Source organism: Dermochelys coriacea, chromosome 10, assembly GCF_009764565.3.
Source record: "Dermochelys coriacea isolate rDerCor1 chromosome 10, rDerCor1.pri.v4, whole genome shotgun sequence".
Lineage (NCBI taxonomy): Eukaryota > Metazoa > Chordata > Testudines > Dermochelyidae > Dermochelys > Dermochelys coriacea.
Window position 1 is genome coordinate 45135812 of NC_050077.1, and position 24588 is coordinate 45160399.

The following is a 24588-nucleotide window of genomic DNA, read 5'->3' on the forward strand; positions in this document are numbered from 1 at the left end:
CACATTGAGCAGATGTTTTCAGAGAACTATCCACAATGACTTCAAGAACTCTTTCTTGACAGGTAACAGCTAATTTAGACCCCATCGTTTTGATCGTATAGTTGGGATTATATTTTGCCATGTGCATTACTTTGCATTTATCCACACTGAATTTCATCTGCCATTTTGTTGCCCAGTCACCCAGCTTTGTGCAATCCCTTTGTAACTCTTTGCAGTCAGCTGTGGATTTAACTATCTTGAATAATTTTATATCTGCAAATTTTGCCACCTCAATGTTTATCCCTATTTACCTCTCTTTAATCTGAAAACTGACTATCTATTCCTACCCTTTGTTTCCCATCTTTTAACTGGAGTGTCTGGCAATGCTTTCAGGATCATCTAACAATCCTCAATTTAATTTAATGACAAGCCTTTTGTTATCTTAATCACCCTGCCTCTGGTTATAAACAGGTTTCAGAGTAGCAGCTGTGTTAGTCTGTATCCGCAAAAAAAACCAGGAGTACTTGTGGCACCTTAGAGACTAAAGCTTATGCACTAATAAATTTGTTACTCTCTAAGGTGTCACAAGTACTCCTGGTTTTTTTGTGGTTATAAACAAACTCCCTATCCGAAGAGCAGAAGCTGTGTTGCAGTTAAGAGCTTCCTCTGGGGCTATGGAATGCACTGTGAGCAGACCTCTGGTATGAAACTCGGGGCGGGAGGGAGAAGAGGAGCCCGCCCATCCCCCCTCAAATGGCACCCCTTAAAAAGGTCCTTTATCATTCTAGGGCAGGGGTTCTCAAACTTCACTGCATGGTGACCCCGTTCAACAAAAATTACTACATGACGCCAGGAGGCGGGACTGAAGCTTGAGCCCATTCGAGCCCTGTCCCTCTCTTCAGCCAGTCAATTGCCAGCTCCGGAGACTCCATTAAAATGGGGTCATGACCCACTTTGGGGTCCCAACCCATAGTTTGAGAACCTCTGTTCTAGGGCTAATGTATCTGCCTTCCACCAGCCTGCTTAGCCTTTCGCTCCGTGCGCCTATGCCCTCTCCCATGCGATTGTGCCCCTCCCCATTTTAGTTTGACCCCCTTCACTGCACCCCCCAATGCTGTTGTATTCCCCCCTCCCTTAGTGCAGCTAGAGGAGCCGGAATCCCACCCTGTATTGGTGACTGACCCCTAGCCCTTGATTGCCCCCCCGTTCAGCCCACCCCTTTTGGCACCCTCCTCCCCTGCCCACAGCCTAGCGGGGAGGAGTGATCAACCTGCTTCCCCTTTCCCCTCCTCTTTCTGGTGTCCCCCCTCCCTCCCTGCTCATTATGGCGGGGGACAAGGTGGGTGGGGCCCCTCCAGAAACCCCCCCCCCCGAGACTCTACCTCTGCTGCCGCAGCTGAACCCACTGGGGCACCGGCAGTGGTGGACACCGGGATGACCTCTGCTGCTGCCACATCCCTCGCCCCTTCCGACTCTGGGGAAGCCCCCCCCAGCCGCCAGGAAGGGCCAGGGTGAAAAGAAGGGCAAGGGCCCCGCTAAAAAGATCATTCTCTTGCAGCTCCCCAGCCTGACTTTGGCACATTTGTGTCTAAATCAATCTGCACTTGGAGACTCAAATACTAAGTGTGCCTGTTAAAACATTTGCATTTCATAAGCAAGCTGAACATACAGCAAACCATGTAACTGGGAGGCTAGCAAACTCACCTACTTTAAAAAAAATGAGGAGTACTTGTGGCACTTAGAGACTAACTAATTTATTTGGGCGTAAACTTTCGTGGGCTAAAACCCACTTCATCGGATGCATGCAGTGGAAAATACAAGCTTATGCCCAAATAAATGTGTTAATCTCTAAAATGCCACAAGTAGTTCTCGTTTTTTTTGCTGGTACAGACTAACATGGCTACCACTCTGAAACCTGTAACCTACTTTAAAGTCTGTCTGGTTTTAAACATTTTGTGTGAGGGGAAAAAAAAGTATCATTATACATAGTGATGTAATGAACACAAAGTCCAATGACAAAAGTTAAATGTATCATAAACGGGAAGGAGGAAGAGAGACTAATATGTGGAAACAAAAATACGTTATCAGAATTCATGAACAAAACATTGTAAAAATTAATTGCCACAAAGTCGAGAGGCAAGGAATCAATTGCCAAAGAAACACTTTAAATGACAAGTATAGGAGAAGTGCAAAGAAAAACGTTCTTGATATTTTTATTGCTTTTTTATGATTTATAGAGTATCTAAAAGCTATGTGTTTGTGTTTTAAAAACACATTCACGAATAGGACTTTACTTCTCTTTATGGAGGTCCCACTGGAAACCCAGTGTGGGAAAGGGAGATCACAACAGACTGAAACCTGAGCTACAGACTTTCCAGCCCTCCATTAGAAGAGAGAGAGAGAATGTTTAATTAGAAATATATAATATTTTTATCAAAAGTAATCTGGATTTCTATTTTATCCTAATCAGTTTCTCATACTGATCCCATCAATTAAAAAAACCAACATTATATATAACAAATACTAGAAAGTGGAAGGTGATAGTCATGAATATAAATCAGCATGTAGGAATGATAAAAAATTGATAAGGGAAGCAAAGGGACAAGAGAATAAATTTATGGCCAGCAGAGTTAAGGGCAATGAGTTTTAAAAGTATATTAGGAACAAAAAGAATCCTAACAATGGTATTTGTCCATTACTAGATAGAAATGGGAGAATTATCAACAACAGTGAAAGTAATAAGCCTTTGGAACAACTTACCAAGGGTCATTGGGGATTCTCCATCGCTGACAATGTTTAAATCAAGACTAGATTTTTTTTTAAAAAATCTGCTCTTCAAAGGAATTACTTCGGGGAGTTCTATGGCCTGTTACACAGGAAGTCACACTAGATGATTATAGTGGACCCCCTTCTGGCCTTAGAGTCTATAATTATGAAACATACCTTAGCTGAGTGCCTGAGTTTGTGTTACAGGTTTTAACAAATTTTAACCCAAAGAGTTTAAGCATCCCCTAATTGCTGGGAAAGCAGTAGCTCAAGTTTCAGCTCAGGAGTTTTCCCCTAAACCTGTATCTGGTCTTCCATTGCATCTCCAACAGAAGTAGGGAAGTTGAGAAGTGATATTCCTGATATTTCTTAGGCAAGAAAAAACTTGAGGCTCTTGAAATTACATCCTAAAGGAGCTCTAATTTTTCCCCTTTTAATTTAAGAATTAAATGTAAAAATTATAACAATATCAAAGATTCATGATTAAGACCACAGCAAGTCAGGCAATTAAAAACTTCATTTTCTGATAGCCTCATAAGTACTCATTGGTATTCTTGCTAAAATATGACAATTAAGATAGCGTGATCTTTTGGTCCAATATTGGCAGTTAGCCAATATTCAGAGTCTTGCCAGGTTGTTTCAGTTAGGAAGATAAATTGATTATGTAAGTCAGATATTTCTCTGGGGAGATTTTGTTTACGAAGAATGTACCCAAAGTTCTGTTTTCCTGAACAAAGTAGGAACAAACAGAGTTTCCTTGTCCATAATCCCCAAGCTTGCATTTCCAGCGTGTCCTATGACCCAAGGAGCTCTGTTTCTGTTCCCTCTCAGGGCCATGCTCATGACGGTTTCTCTCAGTGTTTACTAGTTTTCTGTCTCGGACACACACTGTTGAAACAAATCAGTGCCAAAGCCCCTGCATTTGCAAACAGTCTCCAGGGAAACCCCATAGGCAACATGGCTTAGCTTCTGCTCCTGCCCTGACATGATAGCCACTGCCTTGTATGGTAGCTTCATTTGTTTCAACTATCACTACACAAAGAGCCATTTAGTTGCTGCTTCTTTTAGACTGATTGAAGGGTTCTTATTATACCCATTGACTTTAGTCAGGTCCATGATTGATGGCAGTCATTAACACCTTCCAACATAACATTACTACTTTTTGTTACATATTTAAGGAAAACAAGAACACAAAATAATATACAAGTAAGATGCAACTGAGTTAATTTTGCTAGTGCAGCAGTTCTCAACCTGAATCCTGCCATCCCATGGGGGTTGAACTCCCAGCTGCCCTGGAACTACACTGCCCCATGGAGGCTGAAGCCCAGCTATCCCGGAACCCTGCCACACCACAGAGGCTGAAGCCAAAGCCTGAGCAACTTTGCTTTGCAGGGCCCCCTGTGGCACAAAGCCTCAGGCAATTGCCCTGCTTGCTACCCCGCAATGTTGGCTCTGGCTTTTATATGCAGAAAAACAATTGTTATGGCACAGGTGGGCTGTGGAGTTTACCATGTTTGGGGTAGGAGGTTCAGAGAAAAAAAAAAGGTGGAGAACCCCTGTGCTACTAGACATGAGTTCTAGAAATTCCATTGTGTGTTCCATTTTTGTGTCTCAGTGGATTTGCTACACAAATAGTAATCAAATTCTCAGTTTACAAGATAATTTCCTAATTGCTTAGGACTGCTGCACTAGCAAAATTAACTCAGCACTGCAAATTAAAACTAGAACCTAAGTGCAAAGAAGAATTATTTCTGGCTCACACGTCTCCATTCAAAAGCTTCTACAATATGGCCCTCATTTACCATATCTAACCCTGTCTGCAGCAGGATTTCAAAGGTGTAAATGAGAATAGATTTTTGCCCCTGTAATTGGAATTTAGTTAACAATTGTGCTGTTCAGTACAGAATCAAACTCACTCTCCCAAAGTGATATTGGCTCTGCAGTGCTAACGAGATAAAAAATAGTATATTTATTTTTATTACTTAAAACAGAAGAGCTGGCTGAATATACAAGGGTCTGAGTAAGATGTTTTATGCAGTGACTTTTCAGAGTAGAATTGTGTTTTTAAAAAAACAACGAGGAGTCCTTGTGGCACCTTAGAGACTAACTAATTTATTTGGGCATAAGCTTTCATGGGCTAAAACCCACTTCATCAGATGCATGGAGTGGAAAATACAGTAGGTAGGTATAAATACACAGGGGAGTTGCCTTACTAAGTGCGGGAGACCGGGGGTCAGTGCTAACGAGTCAATTCAATTAAGGTGGAACTGGCCTCTTCTCAACAGTTGACAAGAAGGGGTGAATACCAAGGGAGGGGGAAAAATCACTTTTGTAGTGCAAATGAAGCCAGTGCAATCAAGGTGGCCCATTTCAAACAGTTGACAGGGTGTGAGTATCAGCAGAGGGATACTCACACCTTCTTGTCAATTGGCCACCTTGATTGCATTGGCCTCATTTGCACTACAAAAGTGATGATTCCCCCTCCCTTGGTATTCACCCCTTCTTGTCAACTGTTGAGAAAAGGCCACTTCCACCTTAATTGTATTGGCTTGTTAGCACTGATCCCCGCACTTGGTAAGGCAACTCCCATCTTTTCATGTGCTATGTATTTATACCTACCTACTGTATATTCCACTCCATGCATCTGATGAAGTGAGTTTTAGCCCACAAAAGCTTATGTCCAAATAAATTTGTTAGTCTCTAAGGTGCCACAAGGACTCCTCGTTGTTTTTGTTGATACAGACCAACATGGCTACCATTCTGAAACCTGTGTTTTAAAAGTAATCAGTAAATTTGAAATCTCATCTCTTTTTAAAAAAAGCTTTAAAAGTAGATTCAGATACCACACCTGTGTGTCTCTCTCTCTCCTTTGCTGCTCTCTGAGGACTCTCAAAAAATTGGAGAAAGTGACAATATGAAAAATGCTGTTAAATTAATGAAGTAAACAAACTCAACACAGAGGAAGAGAGGTCACTTATAGATTCATAGATATTAAGGTCAGAAGGGACCATTATGATCATCTAGTCTGACCTCCTGCACAATGCAGGCCACAGAATCTCACCCACCCACTCCTGAAATAAACCTCTCATCTATGTCTGAGCTATTGAAGTCCTCAAATCATGGTTTAAAGACTTCAAGGTGCAGAGAATCCTCCAGCAAGTGACTCATGTCCCATGCTACAGAGGAAGGCGAAAAACCCCTAGGGCCTCTTCCAATCTGCCCTGGAGGAAAATTCCTTCCCGACCCCAAATATGGCGATCAGCTGAACTCTGAGCATGTGGGCAAGATTCACCAGCCAGATACCCAGGAAAGAATTCTCTGTAGTAACTCAGATCCCACCCCATCTAACATCCCATCACAGGCCATTGGGCCTATTTACCATGAATAGTTAAAGATCAATTAATTGCCAAAATCATGTTATCCCATCAAACCTTCTGCTCCATAAACTTATCAAGTTTAATCTTGAAGCCAGATAGGTCTTTTGCCCCCACTGCTTCCCTTGGAAGGCTGTTCCAGAACTTCACTCCTCTGATGGTTAGAAACCTTCATGTAATTTCAAGTCTAAACTTCCCGATGGCCAGTTTATATCCATTTGTTCTTGTGTCCACATTGGTACTGAGCTTAAATAATTCTTCTCCCTCCCTGGTATTAACTGTGGTTCTTTGAGGATGTCCTATGCACATTCACACTCTGCCCACCTTCCTCTTTTCCCTCATAAATGTGTCACCCTGAGGAACTGAAGTGGCACTTCTCAAGAACAGGAATAAACAGAAATATGAAGAGGGCACCCTGCAGAAACATTTCCCCCCTCTAGTCTTTCAGTTGTAGTAGCCTTTTTTGTTTATAAAAGAAAAATAAGTTTGCAGCACTTAAAGGCTGTGTCAACAGTATTTATAAACTCCTTGCTTAGGAACTAGTGCACTGGTGTAGCTTACGAGCGCTGATCATTTTAACAGTAGAGTCTGAGGCAGGTCTACAAACCTGTATCAGTGTAACTGTCGCTCAAGGATATGAAAAATCAATCCCTGAGCAATGTAGCTATACCGAACTAACCCCCCCCCCCATATTGATAACGCTATGTCGATATAGCTATTGCCTCTCGGGGAGGTGGATTAATTATGTCAATGGCAGAAGCTCACCCATTGACACAGAAGGCTTTCACTAAAGCATTACAGTAGTGCAGCTGTGTGGGTACTGCTGTAGCACATGAAGACAAGCCCTAAGTTCCTGGAAGCAACTATTGCATATGTAGTATCAAACTCTGAACTGAGGAAGAACTTCAACTGAAGTCAATAAGAGTTTGTCTGAGAAAGTAGTGCAGGATGTGGCCCTTAACCATGCAACTGTAGCCTTAATTTTTAGTGCCCATGTTTCATGTGCTGCTTTCAAACAAACAGTCATAGCTGTCAAATCATATCCCAAAGGTTTTACACACACAAAGCAGAGACACTAGTTCATAATGAGATAATTACATCTTTGCAAAGCTTCAATCTTGGTCATTTTTACTATGTCCATGTGTGGTTAGTTTTGTTTTTTTACTTTAAGCACACACAGCTGGAAGAGTCTTCCCACCCATTTCCTGGATCTCAAAGAAAATGGAGATTTTGTTCAAATTTCTCTAAAAGATTCCGGCAGAGAAGAAGAATGAAAAATGTGAAGCCAAGAAAGTAGATTTTGCCGTCTAAAATTCACTAAGTGATACATTTTAACATATACCTTGAGTCCTTGCCAGGGCAGACTGCCTCGAAGGAAATACATGAACATGTGGCCAAGGGCTTCCAAGTCATCTCGCCGACTTTGCTCTGAAAGGTACAAGAGACTACATGTTATTGCTTCAGCTACTGAAGTAAAACTAACTGGTTCAGCAACCAGATTTATTTCTGAAATCTATTACATGAAAAGTCTATTCACTTATCTTTCCATATGCACAAAAGTTATAGCTCAGATCATCCTCTTGTAAAAGAATACCTAAGACTGGCCAAAGCAAATAAATGCCAAATTTAAAAAAAAAAAAATCAGCTAGTGATAATTGGCTTATACAAAGGCTCGACATACTGTACAATAGAGAATGCTAAAATTCTTATGTTACTCAGATCAAAACGGAGGATTATAGTAGCAATAGTACAAGAGTAAAGCAGTCCCTAAGCTGTGATCTCAAGAGTGATGGTGGTCTGAAGCATTTGATGACCATCCTGGAGAGACTGGATAGGTCACATGTGGCTGGCTCTTTTCCAACTGTTTTTATAGTTCATTACATCACAGCAATAAAAAATAAATACTTCCCTGTTTCTTTTCCTTACAAGTGTTTGCTGCAGTTGCCACAAAGATGTTATATGTTTGTGAATGGGAGAGAAGGTGGTCCATATGATCACCGGTGAGAGGGAACGTGTCCTTAAGATAATCCATTAAGATGCGGGCCTACATTATGAAAAAGTTCAAGAATCGATGCAATAGAGGACACCAATCCTAAGTATTTCATTTATTAGCTCAGATACAAATGGAGCTTTTTCCTTGTATAGTTCAATATGAGCCAAAATGCTTGATTTCAAGTTTTCAAAGCCATTCTTTGTGAGCAGACTGCTGTCCAGCAGAGTAAAGCTTCAGGCCAGTGAATGAGGATGAACAATATATAGGTATTTTTAAAAATAAACTAAAGCTAGGAGACCCCAGCTTCAATATGTTTGATTTCTAGTTTATGATGTTTTAGAAAAAGTTCTGAACTCTGTTTAAGATGCAGTTTATGGATCAACCTGCTCTCCCCAGGAATTAAAAAACTGAAGTTAAGCTAGGTTACAGACCAGCCTGCCATTACTTCCACCTGCAGACAGCTCACACATTCAGAGCCAGGCATGTGGAGCAAATCCAGTCATCCAACTCACATGTAGAAACACAATATGCTTAAAGAGCTGTCCCTGTGCTGTGTAATTTGCATGAAGAGGAGCAAGCAGTTCTTTGCAGAGCATGATCTGTCTTGGAAACTACCTAGCAAATGTAGCTCTCAAAATAGTATGTGAAGAGGAGAGGCTAAAAAGGCAACTACTGCATATTACTGATATAGCTGTAAATAGGAAGGATACAACTCTTAATTCAATGGGGAAAATAATTACAATAGGGATACAGTTATCAGCAAGAGAGTCAGGATCTTTGACCTTGGAAAAGGACTGGAAAAATGCCATAATCAGTTTGATTAGAATAACAATGCTCAGCATTAAATCATTAACAAAAAATTGGCAATGATGATCTAGGGAAGACTTTGATTATACACTCTCCCCACCTTTATGCAGGAGGAAACTTCATCTGGGTCAAATTCACTAGCAAGACACCACTCATACTGTGGCTTCCTGCAATGCCTCCAACCTATTACAAGAGTCTCAATTGCTACATCTTCCTGTAACAATAGGCCCCTCTTAAGTAGTTATGATGATAGATGCACTGTATGATGTCTTAACACGTTGTCTAAACTAGGTGGCACAACTATCCACATAAGACAATAAAGGCCCAACACCACCTTCCCAAAATTAAAAACATCTTAGAATTAACTATACTTTTCAAAAGCAAGGCCTTTAAAGTAAGCTAGAAAAGCTGCAATGAAAATAAATCCATTGCATACAGAAAGTACATGGTATAATTAATAATTTAAAATATAAAAACAGGTACTATTCTCCTTTTGGGACTTGAGTGACTTGGTGCAAAAATAGTTTTGAAGGCAACAGTTAATCACCCAAACTTTTAAAAACATTTCCTTTCACATCCTGCATACTTACAAATCAGTGTTCGTCAACAATTAGGGTGACCAGACAGCAAATGTGAAAAATCAGGATGGGGGGGGGGAGAGGTAACAGGAGCCTATATAAGAAAAAGACCCCAAAATTGGGACTCTCCCTATACAATCGGGACATCTGGTCACCCTATCAACAATAAAAATCAAGGTTATTCACTAGTTAGTGGAGTTTGAGAACAGCCTCTGCACATTCCCAATTGTAGGATCAAGGAATCTGTACTATCAGCTTTCTAACTCTTCTAAAGAGCAGCATCTATGGGGACTATTCACACTCCCTGTCCCGCCTATCTCCTTGTGTACATTTCTGAGGCTATAAAATAGAGCGAGGAGGGATTGGCCCAAACAGACACCACTCTCCAGAAGCTTCCAAAAGGAGTGTATTTGCCTTGATCTCATAAATGGGGACGTACAGAGGCCACTACGAAAATAACCTAAAAGTTTAAGTGAACATAAATATTTACAGGTATGGAGTTGATTTGGAACTTCAAAAGCAATTGCTTTCAACTTTAGAACAGCAACATTTTAGTCACTTAGGGCAAAGAAGTTTCTTTCTCCCAAGGTATTAAAATCAGGTAAAGCGAAGTGATGCTTTGTTAAATGTAGTGGAAACCAGAGCAAGGTGTTCTTCTACTTTAGCTGCTATTTGGAGGAGGCATGTGATGGGCTAGATAATCTAACAGTTCCAACATGCTGCCAGCTGTTCCAACTTTCTCTGAGACCGGCAAGTGTTTAGAGTAAGATTCTTGTTTCTCTGGCTGAAGGGACAACCCTCTTATTATGGAAGGTTGAATCAAGGGCCGGGGAGAATGAGACGCTGTAAAATGAGGTCGAGGAAATGTAAAATATTTAGGAAAATTATGAAAATTCAGTTGTCCCCTTCTACCAACAGTACACAAAGTGACAGACTGATTCAGCAACCACTGAAAATGGAAGGCTCTGGGCAAAACTGAACAAATACATAGAACTGTGCAGCAGAAGAGAACTGCTGCTTTAAATGTTTATATAAAATAATTACTCAAACCTCCCCTTCCACCAGTGCAGAACTGTTCCCTTCTATATATTTTCCTGCATTATTCCTTGCCTAGTTTTAAAAGAAGAGACCCTCATGATAAATGCATATAATATTTAATAGTTTAGAGATGGCTGGACTGGTACTGGAACACCATGGGCCAATCTATAGTTGGAGCTCTAAAGGAGAATGTAATGCTCTTATTAAAAAGAGTACAAAGCATAGTAAGTTAGCATAAAGCGAACAAACCTTTGCCAAGATGTGTATTGATGGACATATATCTTGCTGTTCCAGTTAGGCTCTTGTGTTCCCTGTAAGGTATGTGTTTTTTGGTTTCAGGATCAATGTACTCCTTGGCCAATCCAAAGTCGATGATGTGAATGACATGTTCTTTTTTATTGCCTTGCCGGCCAATGAGGAAATTCTCTGGCTTGACATCTCGGTAAATGAGGTTCTTTGAATGCACATATTCCATTCGAGATATCTGCAGAAGTATGAGACAAATGTTATTCATATCCAGTACACTAATCACACTTTGCTGCTAATGGCCCATTAATACTTTGTATTAACACAGCCATTCACATCCAGTGATCTCAAAGTGTTTTGCAAACATTAAAACTGACAATACACCGTAAGGAATGGAATTTTACAAATAGGGAAACTGAGGCAGAGATTACATGACTTACCCTAGGTCAGAGAGTCATGTACAGAGCTGAGAACAGTACCCAGAATTCTTGACTCCGAGACCCCTGCTCTAAACACTACATTATACTCCCTCTATTTTATGTGAAGGAATGAAACATGTAAAAATATTCAGAGGGGATTTTTTTAAATACACATAATCAACAGAGCATGACTCTTGGAATGATTCCATGCAGGACAAACGAATAGCCAGACATTTCTGCATTGATTTTTAAAAACACTTCTAAACCCAAATTACTGAGAATTGTCGCTTTTTTGCTTTGCTTTACTGCTCCTACTCTCACCAATCTCCTCCCTCATCCCATATGCTGCCTCAGACCATGCCAAGTTCATAAGGGGGCAAAAAGTCTCCTATGTAACAGCACTAAGAATAATACTGACTTAGTCATGTCGGCTGTCAATAATTAGAAATAGCAAGAAAACTTTAGACAATCAATGAATTAAAGTGTTATTATTACCCAATCCTACTCTTATGCTGGCACTACTCCTGAAAAAGGCTTAACATCCTTTACACTTCCACATTCCACATATGGCCCATGATTTCCAATGCTGCCATAAGCAACTGTCTTTCTTTAGGGTTTGTCTTCACTGCAGAGTTAGCTTGAGGTATAAAACTCTGATGTTGCCTACAACCTGACTCCTATCCACATACAAGTCTCAAGCTTGAGTAAAGGTGTTTAAAACTCAAGCGAGCTAGCCCATCAGAAGAGTGTGGGTTTGAGCCTGAGTGCTGCTGATGCTTCAGCTAGTAATGCAGTGGGGATGCAGGTACTCTGTGCAGCTAATCCAATCGCTCTGTGCAGCTGGGCGTTTTGCAGTGCAACTGCTCTCAGCATAGTCTACACTACAAACATAGGTCAACCTAAGTTGCCTTGTGTTGACCCGTTTCAGCATGTCTCCACTCAAATGTGTCTCCAGCTGACGCAAGTCCCCTGATAGAGCAATGCAGTAAAATTACCTCCCTGAATGACGTGGAGGCACTGTCAATCTATTGAGGTCAACACAGTGAGTGTAGATGTGTAAGCCACCACCTTTTAAAGCCCCTTAAAAATATTTTTGAAGGGACTTTTCCTAATTGCCCAGCTTGGCAAGCACACGTAGCAGCTCTTCCTTGTGGTGCGCAACTCCACAACTCACCAGGCCAGCTCCACACACTAGACACTGCCTGGTGTAGACAGGAGGTATTGGATCTCCTGGGCCTGGGTGGAGAAGATGCTATGCAAGCACAGCTATGGACCAGCTGAAGAAACATGGACATCCATGAACAGATCGCATGGGGATATAGGCAAAAGGTAGGCCAGGGATCAGCCACGCTGCTGCATGAAAGCGAAGGAACTGCTCCAGGCATATCACAAGGCCAGGGAAGCCAACAACCTGTCTTGTGCCAAGCTGCAGATCTGCTGCTTTTACAAATTACATGCCATACTTGGCACAGACCATACCAGCATCCCGAAAGCCACCATGGATACCTCAGAGGAGCCCGAGACAAGAGATCCCTGATGTGAACAGTGAGGAGGAGGAAGATGCCGGGGGGGTGGGAAGGGGAAATGTGGTTGGGAGAGGTGTCCAGTCATGCCACAAGTCAGGACCTGTTTGAGACTCCACCACAGTCTACCCAATCCCACTGAGCATGGACAAGCCCGATAAAGGGGAAGGGACCTCAGGAAAGTATGTGCATGCATTTTTCCTTACAATGTTTAAATGTAAAGATGGCATCCATCCCATCCCCAAGTTTACAAGACACAGGTATCAACTTTTAATTGTTTTACTCGTACGAGAAAAGGCAGCAGCACAACAAACAGAGGTAGAGTGATGGAGAATCCACTATGACCCACAGTAAATTCTTCCAGAGGTTAGTTCCCCTCACTGTCAAAAATTTAAACCCCATCTCCATTCTAAGTTTGTCTAGCTTCAATTTTCAGCCATATCTTTCTCTGATTGATTGAAGAACCTATTATTACGTATTTGTTCCCCGTGTAGGTTCTTAGGTGGTAACCATCACCCCTTAACCTTTCCCATGCCACTCCAGTATTAATTCTGCTGGCATCATTGCGGTACACAGCATGGCAGCATAAGGACCACATCTGTACCCAGACGCTTGCAGTGTCTGTTCCCTTGCCACCTCTGTTACCCTCATGAGACTGATATCACATAGGGTCACCTAGGGGAGACAGTGGAAATTTTCATTACAAGTGCTCGTACCACAAACAATAGAGCATGTGATCCCCACTCATAGTGATATCCGGGTCCCTCAACCATGGCTTCCCCTAACACGCCGGTGGTTTGGGTGGCAGGGATCGATGTTGACCTCAGAATCTGCAAGTCCAGGGTCACTGCTACCAGCAGCATGAAGGGTATGTGTGCTTTTCCTGTGTTCTCTCATCATCGCAGCCAACATCCTGCAGCCGCTGTGGACGAAGACCGCACATTGGAAGGCTTTACGCTGGTCCCCAGTCTCAATGCACTGGCCATGTTGCTAAGGGGAGAGGGTATTGCCCACCTGTGCTCCTGATGTGGGTTGCCCACAAGTTGCAGCACAAGGCCCACTGCCCATGCCACCAGGTCATACTCTCCATGGCTGGAACAGCAAACCAGGTCACTAAATAGCTAGGGATACTGATTATGTTCTGGCTTGCACGTCAGTATAATAAGGGGAGTGGTTTTTAAATAGCAACTTGGTACTAGACCCCCGGTATGCATTGACAATGGTTGCTTGTGCTTTGCATGCCTAACAGTGGAAAGCTTGGCCTGCAACACAGTCTCCACACCGGTGGAGAGGCTACAGCAGATTTGAAGACAGAAAAAGAGAATGTGTGATGACATGTTCAGCAAGATAATACCAGCTCTGGGACAGCTGACACAGAGCTAAGAGCCTGGAGGATTTCATTATCTGAAAAAATGGACATGGAAAGCAAGAGAGCATCCCAGGAGCATGAGCATGCTTTTCAGGATAAGATGCTCTGGATTATGAAAGATCAATCAGACATGTTGAGACATCAGGTTCAGCTTCAAGAAAAACAGCTTGAGGCTAGACTCCATCTGCAGCCCCTGCAGAACAGCCTGCAAACATCGCCCTGTTCCCAATCCCCGCTCCATCGCCCCCAAATGTTCCAGAAGGCAGGGGGAGGAGGTGCAGTATCCCTTTCACTCAATCTTGGGGGAGGATATTAAAAACAAAAGGTGGCCATTAAAAGACCTTTGATGGGCAAGACTTCTGTGCTTACAGATAAAGCTGACTTGGTTTCTCCTCTCCCAACTTTAATCACACTGTTTCCCCAAGGTTAAATTATTTTCCTGGTCTTTCAGTTTGTTTGTGCAATAAAAGTCAATGTTTCAAGAATTAAATACTCTTTATTTATTCCAAGCATGGAGGTTGGGAGGGAGGTGGGCGGACAGGAAGGAGAAGGGAGGTATAGGGAAACTGAAGCAATGGTGGGGATAGTTTGTGTGATGGGCTCCCCCCGGGGTGCCACCTGGCACTGGGGTACCACTGAGCCCTCTGACCTACCAGCCTGGGCTCCCTCTCACACTGTGCTACTATGACAAGCTGCAAAGCCCTACAGCCTGCACTTTCACCATCATTCACACAGGTAGGGACTCACCCAGCTGCTGTTACGCACAGGCTCTCCAACCACCAGCTTCCCAGCCGAGGGCCCAGAGTAGTACGATCCTGCCCTGGTCAAATCTGGCCAGTATATGGGTTTAATATCCGATCTGCCTCTCCCTCAATGTGAAGAGAGCAATGCACACTTGTGGTAACCAAGCAGAACTTTTTCCCCAAGCACTCCAGTCAAAACTCACTGGTTTGGATTAAAACATAAAATAAGTTTATTAACCACAAAAGGTAGATTTTAAGTAATTATAAGTGATAAGAAACAGACCAAAACAGATTATCCAGTAAATAAACAACACACAAATGAAGTATAAAATACTAGAAATATAGGGTATGAACTAGCAGATTCTCACCCTGAGAGATGATACAAGCAGGCTGCAGATTCTTAAGGGGCAAGCTGCATTTGCTTTACAGCTTGGAACCCCCCAGATCTTTCATACACAGGCTAGAAATCCCTTTAGCTTGGATCCAGCACTTCCCCCAGTTCAGTCTTTGTTCCTCAGGTGTTTCAAGTTGTCTTCTTGTGTGGGGAGTGAAGAACGACAGATGATGTCAATTCCTGCCTTTTACAACGTTAGCATATGACGGGAACCCTTTGTTTCAAAGCTTGGTTCCCAGACTGGTTTGTGGAAATACTGACATCCCAAGATGGAGTCCAGCATCATGTGTCCTGGACACGTCCTTGTAGAGTCATAGCAGCCATTACTTACAGGTTTTCTGGAGTGTTCGCCAAGTGGGAGATAAACTTCTCCTAGGGCTTATTATTTTCCCTAATGGTCATCGCCCTGAATAAGCCCTTGCCAACCAGCTATCTAGACTGAAAGCATCTTGTCTAGTGGGCGTTACCCAGGTGTAACTACATTTGAAGTACAGATACATAGTCAGTATTTATAAACTTCAAATACAAAAATGATACATGCATATAATAGGATAATCATATTCAGAAAATCATAACTCTTTCAATGACACTTCACGACTTATCTTGTACAAAATACATCATAATTATGCCATAATCCTATCATATCATCATCACTGTGAAGAACATGGGGTGCAGTGTTACTGTATGGGAAGGCACAGTGCAGATAAGGGGCGCACATTACTGTGGCTCATTACTGAAATAAGTTTTCAAAGCCTCCTGGAGATTCAGAGCTCCTTGCGGGGCTCTTCTTAATGCCCTGGAATCTGGCTGATCAAAATTAGTTGCCAGCCTATCCGCCTCCATGCCCTACCCTTGCAGAAACTTCTCTCCCTTTGCCTCACAGATACTATGGAGCACACAACCGGCATGGGTAACAATGGTGATATTGCCTTCACTGATGTCTAACCTAGTAATCAAATTGCGCCAGCAACCCTTTAAACATCCAAAGACACATTCCACCACAATTCTGCACATGCTCAGCCTATTGTTGAACTGTTCCTTACTGGTGTCCAATGTACAGCTTCATGATCCGTGGGACCAAGAGGTAGACTGGATCTCCAGGATCACTATTGGCATTTCTATGTCATCAATGGTTATTTTGAAAATGGGAAAGAAAGTCCCTTATTGCAACTTTCAGACCTAAAGATGCATGCATCATGCCCCTTACCTGACCATCCAACGTTGATGTCGGTGAAATGCCCCGTGATCCACCAGTGCTTGCAACACCATCGAGAAGTACCCCTTCCAGTTTATATACTTTTTGGCGAGGTGCTCTGCTGCCAAGATAGGAATGTGTGCACCATCTATTGCCCAACCACAGTTCGGGAACACCATTGCAGAAAAACCACCCACTACGTCTTGCACATTTCCAAGCTTCACTACTCTTCTTAGCAGAGGTCAAGCAATGGCCCTGCAAACGTGGATCATAACTCTCATGGTGGATTTACCAACTCCAAATTTATTCCCCACTGACCAGTAGCAGTCTGGCATTGCAAGCTTCTACAGAGCGATCGCCACTCACTTCTCCACTGTCAGAGCAGGTCTCATTTTAGTGTTGCTGCGCTTCAGGGCTGGGGAAAGCTCTGAACAAAGTTCTTGGAAAATGGCCTTCGGCATTCAAAAGTTCTTCTGCAGCCACTGCTCATCATTCCATAACTACATAATGATGCGATCCCACAAGTCAGTGCTTGTTTCCTGGGACCAGAAAGAATGCTTCACCGTGGTTAGTTGCTGTGCGCCTGCCAGCAGCAACTGAGAATTGTTTTGTTCTATGGCTTGCAGTAGGGCTGCTTGAAGGACATCACAATGTTCCACACAGCGGGTCCTGTCTTGGCTCTGGAAATACTGCACGATAAGGCATAAGGTGTTTGTAATGCTCACAAGAGTGCACAGCTGAATGGGGTCCATGCTTCTAGAGCTATGAAGTATGCACAGCTAAGCCAGACTTTCGAAAAAAAGGGACAAAAAAGTTTGGGTTGTTTTCTGTTGAAATCAGGGTAGGGAAGGAGAGAAGGAGGGAGAAAACTGCATCATGGGAGATCAAAGCCATGTTCCCATTTCACTCTGCAACAATGTTTTGGTCCCATGAGGCACTGCAAGCCCTACACAAAATCCCATTTGGCTAGCTGCATTATGGGATAGCTACCCACAGTGCACTGCTCTCTGCATCAATGCAAGTGCTGCTAGTGAAGACACACTCCACTGACACAACGTGTGTGGGATGGACACTCCCGACCAACTTAATTACCATGGCAGTTGGATGTCAGCTTAAATTAAGTTGACTTAACTTTGTAGTGTAGACATGCCCTAAAAAACTATTATATACCACAGGCAAAGAACAGGAGGGACTGAGGTGCATCAGTGTCTGAGGCCCCTGCAATAGCAGCGAATTAAGAGATATATACCCAAATGATCCTTGCAAGTGACTTCCATTTCATGCTGCAGAGGAAGGCAACTTCCCCCAAGGTCACTATCAATTTGACCTAGGAAAAAATTCCTTCCCAACCCTACATATGGCAAGCAGTTAGACCTTAAACATATGAGCAAAAACCAGCCAACCAAGAACCTAAGAGAAAGAATGCTCGGTGCCACCTCAGAGCCCTGGCCCGCCCTGCCCAGTGTTCCATCTCCAGCTGTGGCCACCTTTGATGCTTCAGAGGAAGGAGCGGGGGTTGCAGAGACACCCAGAATATAATGGGGAGAAAAATTCCTGTCTGACCTCTGGCAGGTGACTGGCTGAAGATGAGAGATGAGATTTTAGGAATATTAGACATGAGCCAGAAGGGCTCTCCACCATCACAATCAACCACGTCATACAATCCCACTCAAACATTTGTTCAGCGCCCTCTCAAATCTAATAGTTTGCACTACAACTCCTATTGGGAGGCTTTTCTAGAACCTCTCTTCTCTGATGGTTAAAATATTATAATTTCCAGCCTAAATTTGTTCATGGCCAGTTGTAAAGAAGTTCCTCCCTGGTGTTTACCCCCAATATATTTTTTAGAGATTAACCTTATCTTCTCAGCCTTTGTTTTGCTAGACTAAACAAGTCAAGCTCTTTTAGTCTCCTAGACACTCCATTCCCCTGATCATCCCAGTAGCTCTTCTGTGTACCTCTTTCACTTGAAATTCATCTTTTTTTTAACATGGGTGACCAGAATTGTACACAGTATGACAGAGGAGGTTTTACCCGTGCCTTGTAAAATGGCATTAATACTTAGGAACATAAAACCATAAGAACCGCCATACTGGATCAGACCAATGGTCCATATAGCCCAGTATCCTGTCTTCCAACAGTGGTCAATGCCAGGTGCTTCAGAGGGAATGAACAGAACAGGGCAATTATTGACTGATCCATCCCCAGTCCCAGCATCTGGCAGTCAGAGGCTTAGGAACACCCAAAGTACAGAATTGCATCCCTGATCATGTTGGCTAACAGTCACTGATGGACCTATCCTGCATAAAAACAACTTTTTTTTAAACTTAATTATACTTCCTGATTCTGATGTACTTAAATTTTTGCTGTTAGTTTGAGAGTCTTTTGCTAGTTACTTTTCAAATGATTTTTTTGGCCTATCTAATTGATAGCATTCACAGGACTATGAATGGCGCATTCTACGGGCATATGGAATTCCTTTCCATATAATCAACGTCATCAAAAGCTTCTATTTCAACTTTACATGCAGTGTTGATCACAGTGAGCTCAGTTTTGAAGTCAAAACAATGTACGTCAGGGGTGTGTCATGTCTGCAATCCTCTTCAACATTGCCATTGACTGGGTAATGCAGCGTACAACAGAAGACATGCCAAGAGACATTAAATGGACACTCTTCTCATCCCTTGAAGACCTAGACTTCACAGATGATGTCACTCTATCACAAACCCAACACCATATACAAGAAAAAACAACTTGATTCACAGCATTCAGCGAGCAAATTGGACTGAAAATCAACCGCAATAAGACAGATATCATGACCTTTAATATAGCCTCATCATCACCAGTACAGATAGAGGATTATGTTCTCACCAATGTAGAAATATTCACATACTTGGGCAGCATCATCAGACAGGATGGTGGAACAAGCCAGGACGTCCGTAACAAAATCAAAGCCAGGAACACCTTCAGGAGCTTAAATACAATCTGGAAATCATCAAAATACTACCCCAAACCAAACTCATGATTTATCAGAGCTGCGTACTTTCAACACTACTTTAAAGTGCAGAATGCTGGGAAATGAGAAAGTAGGACACGACCAAACTGTCTTCATTCCATTCAACCTGCCTCAGAAAAATCCTCTATATCTTTTGGCCCAGAACAATCTCAAACAAGATATATTGACACAGTGCAGCCAAGAGGATCTGAGCACCATCTTTGCCAGGAGGTGTTGGAGATGGATTGGTCATGTGCTTCAGATGGAAACTGACTCCATTACCAGAGTACCAATAAGAGAACACCGGAAGGCAAGCAAAAACAAGGCCATCCAAAACCAACATGGTGAAGAGCTGTGGAAGCCATCCTGAAAAACCTGGGGCACAGCTGGGGAACCATTGAAAGACTTGCCAGAAACAGACAGGAGTGGAGGAGCCTCATCACTGCCCTAAATGCCAGAGGCATAATAGAAACATGCTGATGATGAATTATAGTTTTACACTTGATTTGCCAGCGTTTATGCTCCTCTCTACTTTCCTCAGTAGGATCCGACTTCCAATTTTTACAGAATACCCTTTTGCCTCTAACTGCTTCTTTTACCTTGTTGGTTAGTCATGGTGACACTTTTTTGTTCCTCTTATTATGTTTTTTAATTTGGGGTATACATTTGATTTGAGTCTCTATTATGATGTTTTTAAATAAGTTTCCATGCAGCTTCCAAGCATGCCACTTTTGTGACTGTACCTTTTAATTTACATTTAACTAGCTTCCTCATTTTTGTGTAGTTCCCCTTTCTATAGTCACATGTACTGTGGTGGGCTTCTTTGTTATCACCCCCCACATTTGTTACATTTTATTAAGTTATGGTCACTGTTACTGAGCTGTTCAGCTATATTCACCTCTTGGATCAGATCCTGTGCTCCACTTATGACTAAATCAAGAATTGCCTCTCTCCTTGTGGGTACAAGGACCAACCACTCCAAGAAGCAGTCATTTATGGTGTCTAGAAACTTCTGTGCATCCTGTCCTGAGGTGACACATATCCAGTCAATACGGGAATAGTTGAAATATTTCTCTATCTTACTGGAAATGCCTTACCCGATACATTTTAGGATATTTGCCTTTTTCGTAGCTCAGTCATCTTGTGATTAACCAACACACCTCAGTCTCTCACCTCCTGTGTCGCTCCCAACTGATGATACTCCAGTAGATAACATAAATTCTTATTAGACCTTCAGTGCATGACCTCGCATTTTAAATTCCATCCCATTTCTGTTACTCCAGTTTTCAAGGTCATCCAGTTCTTCCTATATAATATTCTGATGTTTCTCTGTATTGACAATGTCTCCCAACTTTGTAACATGAATAAGTTTCATTAACATACTTCTACTTTGGTGCCAAGGTTACTAATAGAAATGTTAAATAAGATTTGTCCCTAGATTGATCCTTGAGGAACTTCACTAGTAACCTCCCTTCAGTCTCTCTGCTCACCTTTCAGAGCAACTGGCTGCTTTCTCCCCTTTAACCAAATCCTTACCTACCTTACAATTCTTGACTAATCCCCATCTTCTCTAATTTTACAGCGTCAAATGCTTTACTGAAGTCCTAGTATATTAGAACTGCTGCATTTCCCTTGCCTAAAAAAATATCACTTATCTTCTTAAAGAGGAATATCATGTTAGTCTGTCATGATCTACCTTTGGTGAACGCAAATGGATTACATCTGCTTTTCCAATTACCTGTGAATTTAATCTGTCCTTCAAAATTTGTTCTAAAAGACTGTAATGTGTTTTCCCCTTCCAGTGTTGTGAGGATCTCCAGAATGGATCTGCTTGCTCATACCACTATGGTGTACACAGAATCAATACTGAAAGCAGTTCACAAAGATCATGGTGTTAGAACTGCAGTACTGGACCTTAACGACCTGAGTAGATCCAGGACTCAGGGGCTACAGAACCACTAGACAAGTGACAGTTGATCCTCATGCTGGCTGGATCCCAGCCAACGTGATCCCTTTTTGGCAACTGTGGTTAGCAGTTATTCCTGTATGGCTGTCAAAATTGGATCCAAATGCTAACACTGGATCCATGTTTGACTGCTAGATCCAGCTGCAAGCTTGGTTTCTGCCTCTGGATCCAGATCCAAATGTGTCAACAATGGATCCAACTTGGCTGTGGTTTCTGGATCTCGTGACCCCAGCATCCATGCTCTGCAGCCTCAGATCAACATTTGGCTGAAGGATCTGAGTTCTGAAGATCCAGATCCAATGTCCAGAGAAATGGTTTAGGCACATAACTAACTCTCCTAGGTCACCTTGAACAGACCAGAGGACCTTGACTGTGACCAGATCCCTAAACCAAGCTCTATTTACAGACTGTCAGACTTAGTTGACCAGGCCCAGGGAGCCTCCTCCATCAGTAGGGGGAGCCTGAGGCAGCCCTCCTACTGTTAAGTGAAGACAAAGCCTATGCCAGTCAGGCATCTCCTCTTTACTTTTAGAAGAAAAATGTGACTGAAAAAACTAACAAGCTATAAACAAAATTTGCCCGAAAAGAGAAAAAACAGAAATAAGAAAAACTGATGAGGAAAGCACTGAGGATGGTGTGTGCAATCTAAGCTCACCGGACCATCAGAAGTTAGAAGGAACTGAAGGGTGGTGGGGCCACTCCTCATTTTATACTCTCGGAGTCATCCAGGATAAAAGGGGAAAGGATAGGCAAGTGGACCCAAAAGACACTGTTTTCTAGATGATTCTAGGAGCTCAAAGCGTGAGTGCCTTGATCTCATAAATGGCAATATGCAGACGCCATGCAAAGAACTCATTTCTACATGCTGAAACTTTTTTTAGTTTTCTTTTAAAAAGTAATTTAATACACACAGAGAAAAAAATCTTTTAAATCAGGTTGTTTTATAGTTAACAACCATTACAAAATAATTATGGTATGACACATAACACAACAGATGTTCCACATTTCAGCCATTTGTCACACATCTCAATCATTTGTTTCACACAGTGGTAGGTTTGAAGATCAAAAGGTATGTTTGGAATACATTCAACCTGGAAAAGTGTCCCTTTAAAAGGGGCTGGAGAGATTTAAAATGCAGTATGAGTACTTTGTCTTTACTACCAAGATAGGTCATTTATTGGGATGGTCAACTTTAAACTAAACTAAACTAAACTAAAATAAATAAATAAATAAATAAAATAAATAAAAAGGATGCCGAGCTTATGCTCAAATGAAAACCAGTACTACCTTCTTCAATTTATTTTTTAAAAAGCACTTTCACAGCTAGATGTGTAGGTGGAGACAAAGTGGGAGTTTGGAAAGATCAAACATTTTTTAGATTATGTAGTCACTGAATTAATACACTCCAGGAGCATTGTAAGATACTGATCTGGCCCCTTTACATCCAGAGCCCATGAAGTGCCAGGGAGGGAAGAAAGAAAAAGCAGTAGAATTTCTTTTATAGTTCCAATTCTTTAGTCCTATAAACTGGAAGGCTCCATGTTCAGCTATCATCCGCTCTCCACTTCTACACCGTGCCAGGAGACAGTTATTGCAACAAAATTATCTAGTCCACATAAACCAAGGCAGATTTTCCAAATCACAGGGTTTTTAATTAACACAATAGTTGTCCTTTATAGGATGCCCAGCATTCCACTACCACCTCACTAATAGTTATGTAACCCTCCAGCAGAGTGTATGTTGTCTCCCCTGTATGGGCTGGTCCATACAGAGAAAACAGCATGCTTCCCCACTCCGGTTACTTCTATATGTTACAGGATACTGGACTATATGGACCTTCGGTCTAATCCAGTATGGCTATACCCATGTATTTATACCTGAAGCAGAAGAGACCTGTGTTGTCGATGTGAAGGTTCTGAGTTCAATGTGCTGATGACCTCTGGACGCAAAAAAAAAAATAAAATGTATGTATGTGTAAGCATTAGTGCTAGCATCCAGGAGTAACTGTTGGACTCATTTTATATCATAAAGCATTGTATTTAGAAGTGAATTTGGAAGTTGTGTTATATCGGTTTTATTGTATGTTTAGCATTTGTATTTTGGTTAATAGGAGCTATCCCTTTAAGAACCGGATGGGGCACTTTACTGTAGTGTGAGTGACAGCAACATGAGGGAGATTTTGCTTGTGTCCAGAGAATGGAAGACCGTGCCTGTTTAAGTGCCAAAAGATCACAGCTTGATTTAGTAAGCTTTACCTTCTAGAAAGCAATCCCTCTTCTCAAAGGTGTATCAGTAGTGTTTGTGGGGGATGATATGCACAGGGCATTGCTAATGAAGTTCACAGTCTGATTTGTAGCTCACCTGTTTGAATCCAGATCAGCTCAACAGGTATTAAGAGCCGTTTCTATGTGATGGATGTTTGGTGACCGCATATGAAATGGGTTCAGTGGGTACATGTCATTTTTCCGCATCACAATCTCACCACTATGATTTGCATTAGATTGTAATCTCTTTGTCCAGTACCCAACACAATGGGGACCTGATCTTGGTTGGCTTCTCTAGCAAGAACGTTAACAACAAAGACTAAAATTGCATTACTCATGATTCAGTTGATAGTTTGACAATGCTGTAGTCACACACCTTGGGGGTGGGCAGGGGAGTTCAAAATCAGAATACAGACCAAAAGCATGATCTGATCATTTTAAATAATTGCAATCTGTTGGGGTCTGACTTATGGTTTGTGAATTTTGGGACTGGCAATACTTAAGAAGCCATTTTAAACTGTAAAACTTTGCCTCACTTCTGGAATGTTGTTTCCTTGAAGTAAATTATCTTGGGGTTCTGTTGCAAAAGTGGCCAGGAGAATGCTATGTCACCTTGATATTGTTAAGAGGACAATATAAAGCATCAAAGATGAATGAGTTATTCAGGATTAAAATACCTATAAAATTCTCAATGGGAAATGAAGGGAGAAAACTGCTTCAATACACACATTTATTACACTACTTTTAAGGGTGTATTATAGTAAGAAAAAAAGCCCTTAAGATTCCATCTCATTGTATATGAGTGTAAATTGGAGATGGCAAAGACATTAAGACCCACCTAGTTCATCTTCCTGCCAAGGCAGGATTATTTCCTATCATGTAGTCTAATTTTAAATGTTCTAAACAAGAGGCTTTCATCTGTTCCCTAGAGATTCTATA

At 42.0% G+C, this 24588-nt stretch overlaps 1 protein-coding gene across 8 annotated transcripts in view; it reads right to left on the reverse strand.

The window, feature by feature from the left end:
- The window catches only part of CSNK1G1 (casein kinase 1 gamma 1), a 251007-nt gene that overhangs the window by 46752 nt on the left and 179667 nt on the right, over window positions 1-24588 (reverse strand). For all 8 annotated transcript variants that reach the window (XR_006274914.1, XR_006274913.1, XM_038418853.2 and 5 more), the window contains 2 exons: window positions 10785-11019; window positions 7462-7547 (listed from right to left, as the gene is read on the reverse strand). Coding sequence is in view for 6 of the 8 variants with exons in the window: in XM_038418853.2 (XP_038274781.1) it covers window positions 7462-7547; window positions 10785-11019 (321 nt within the window). In the remaining 2 variants the exon portion in view is untranslated. The remainder of the gene's footprint in view (window positions 1-7461; window positions 7548-10784; window positions 11020-24588) is intronic.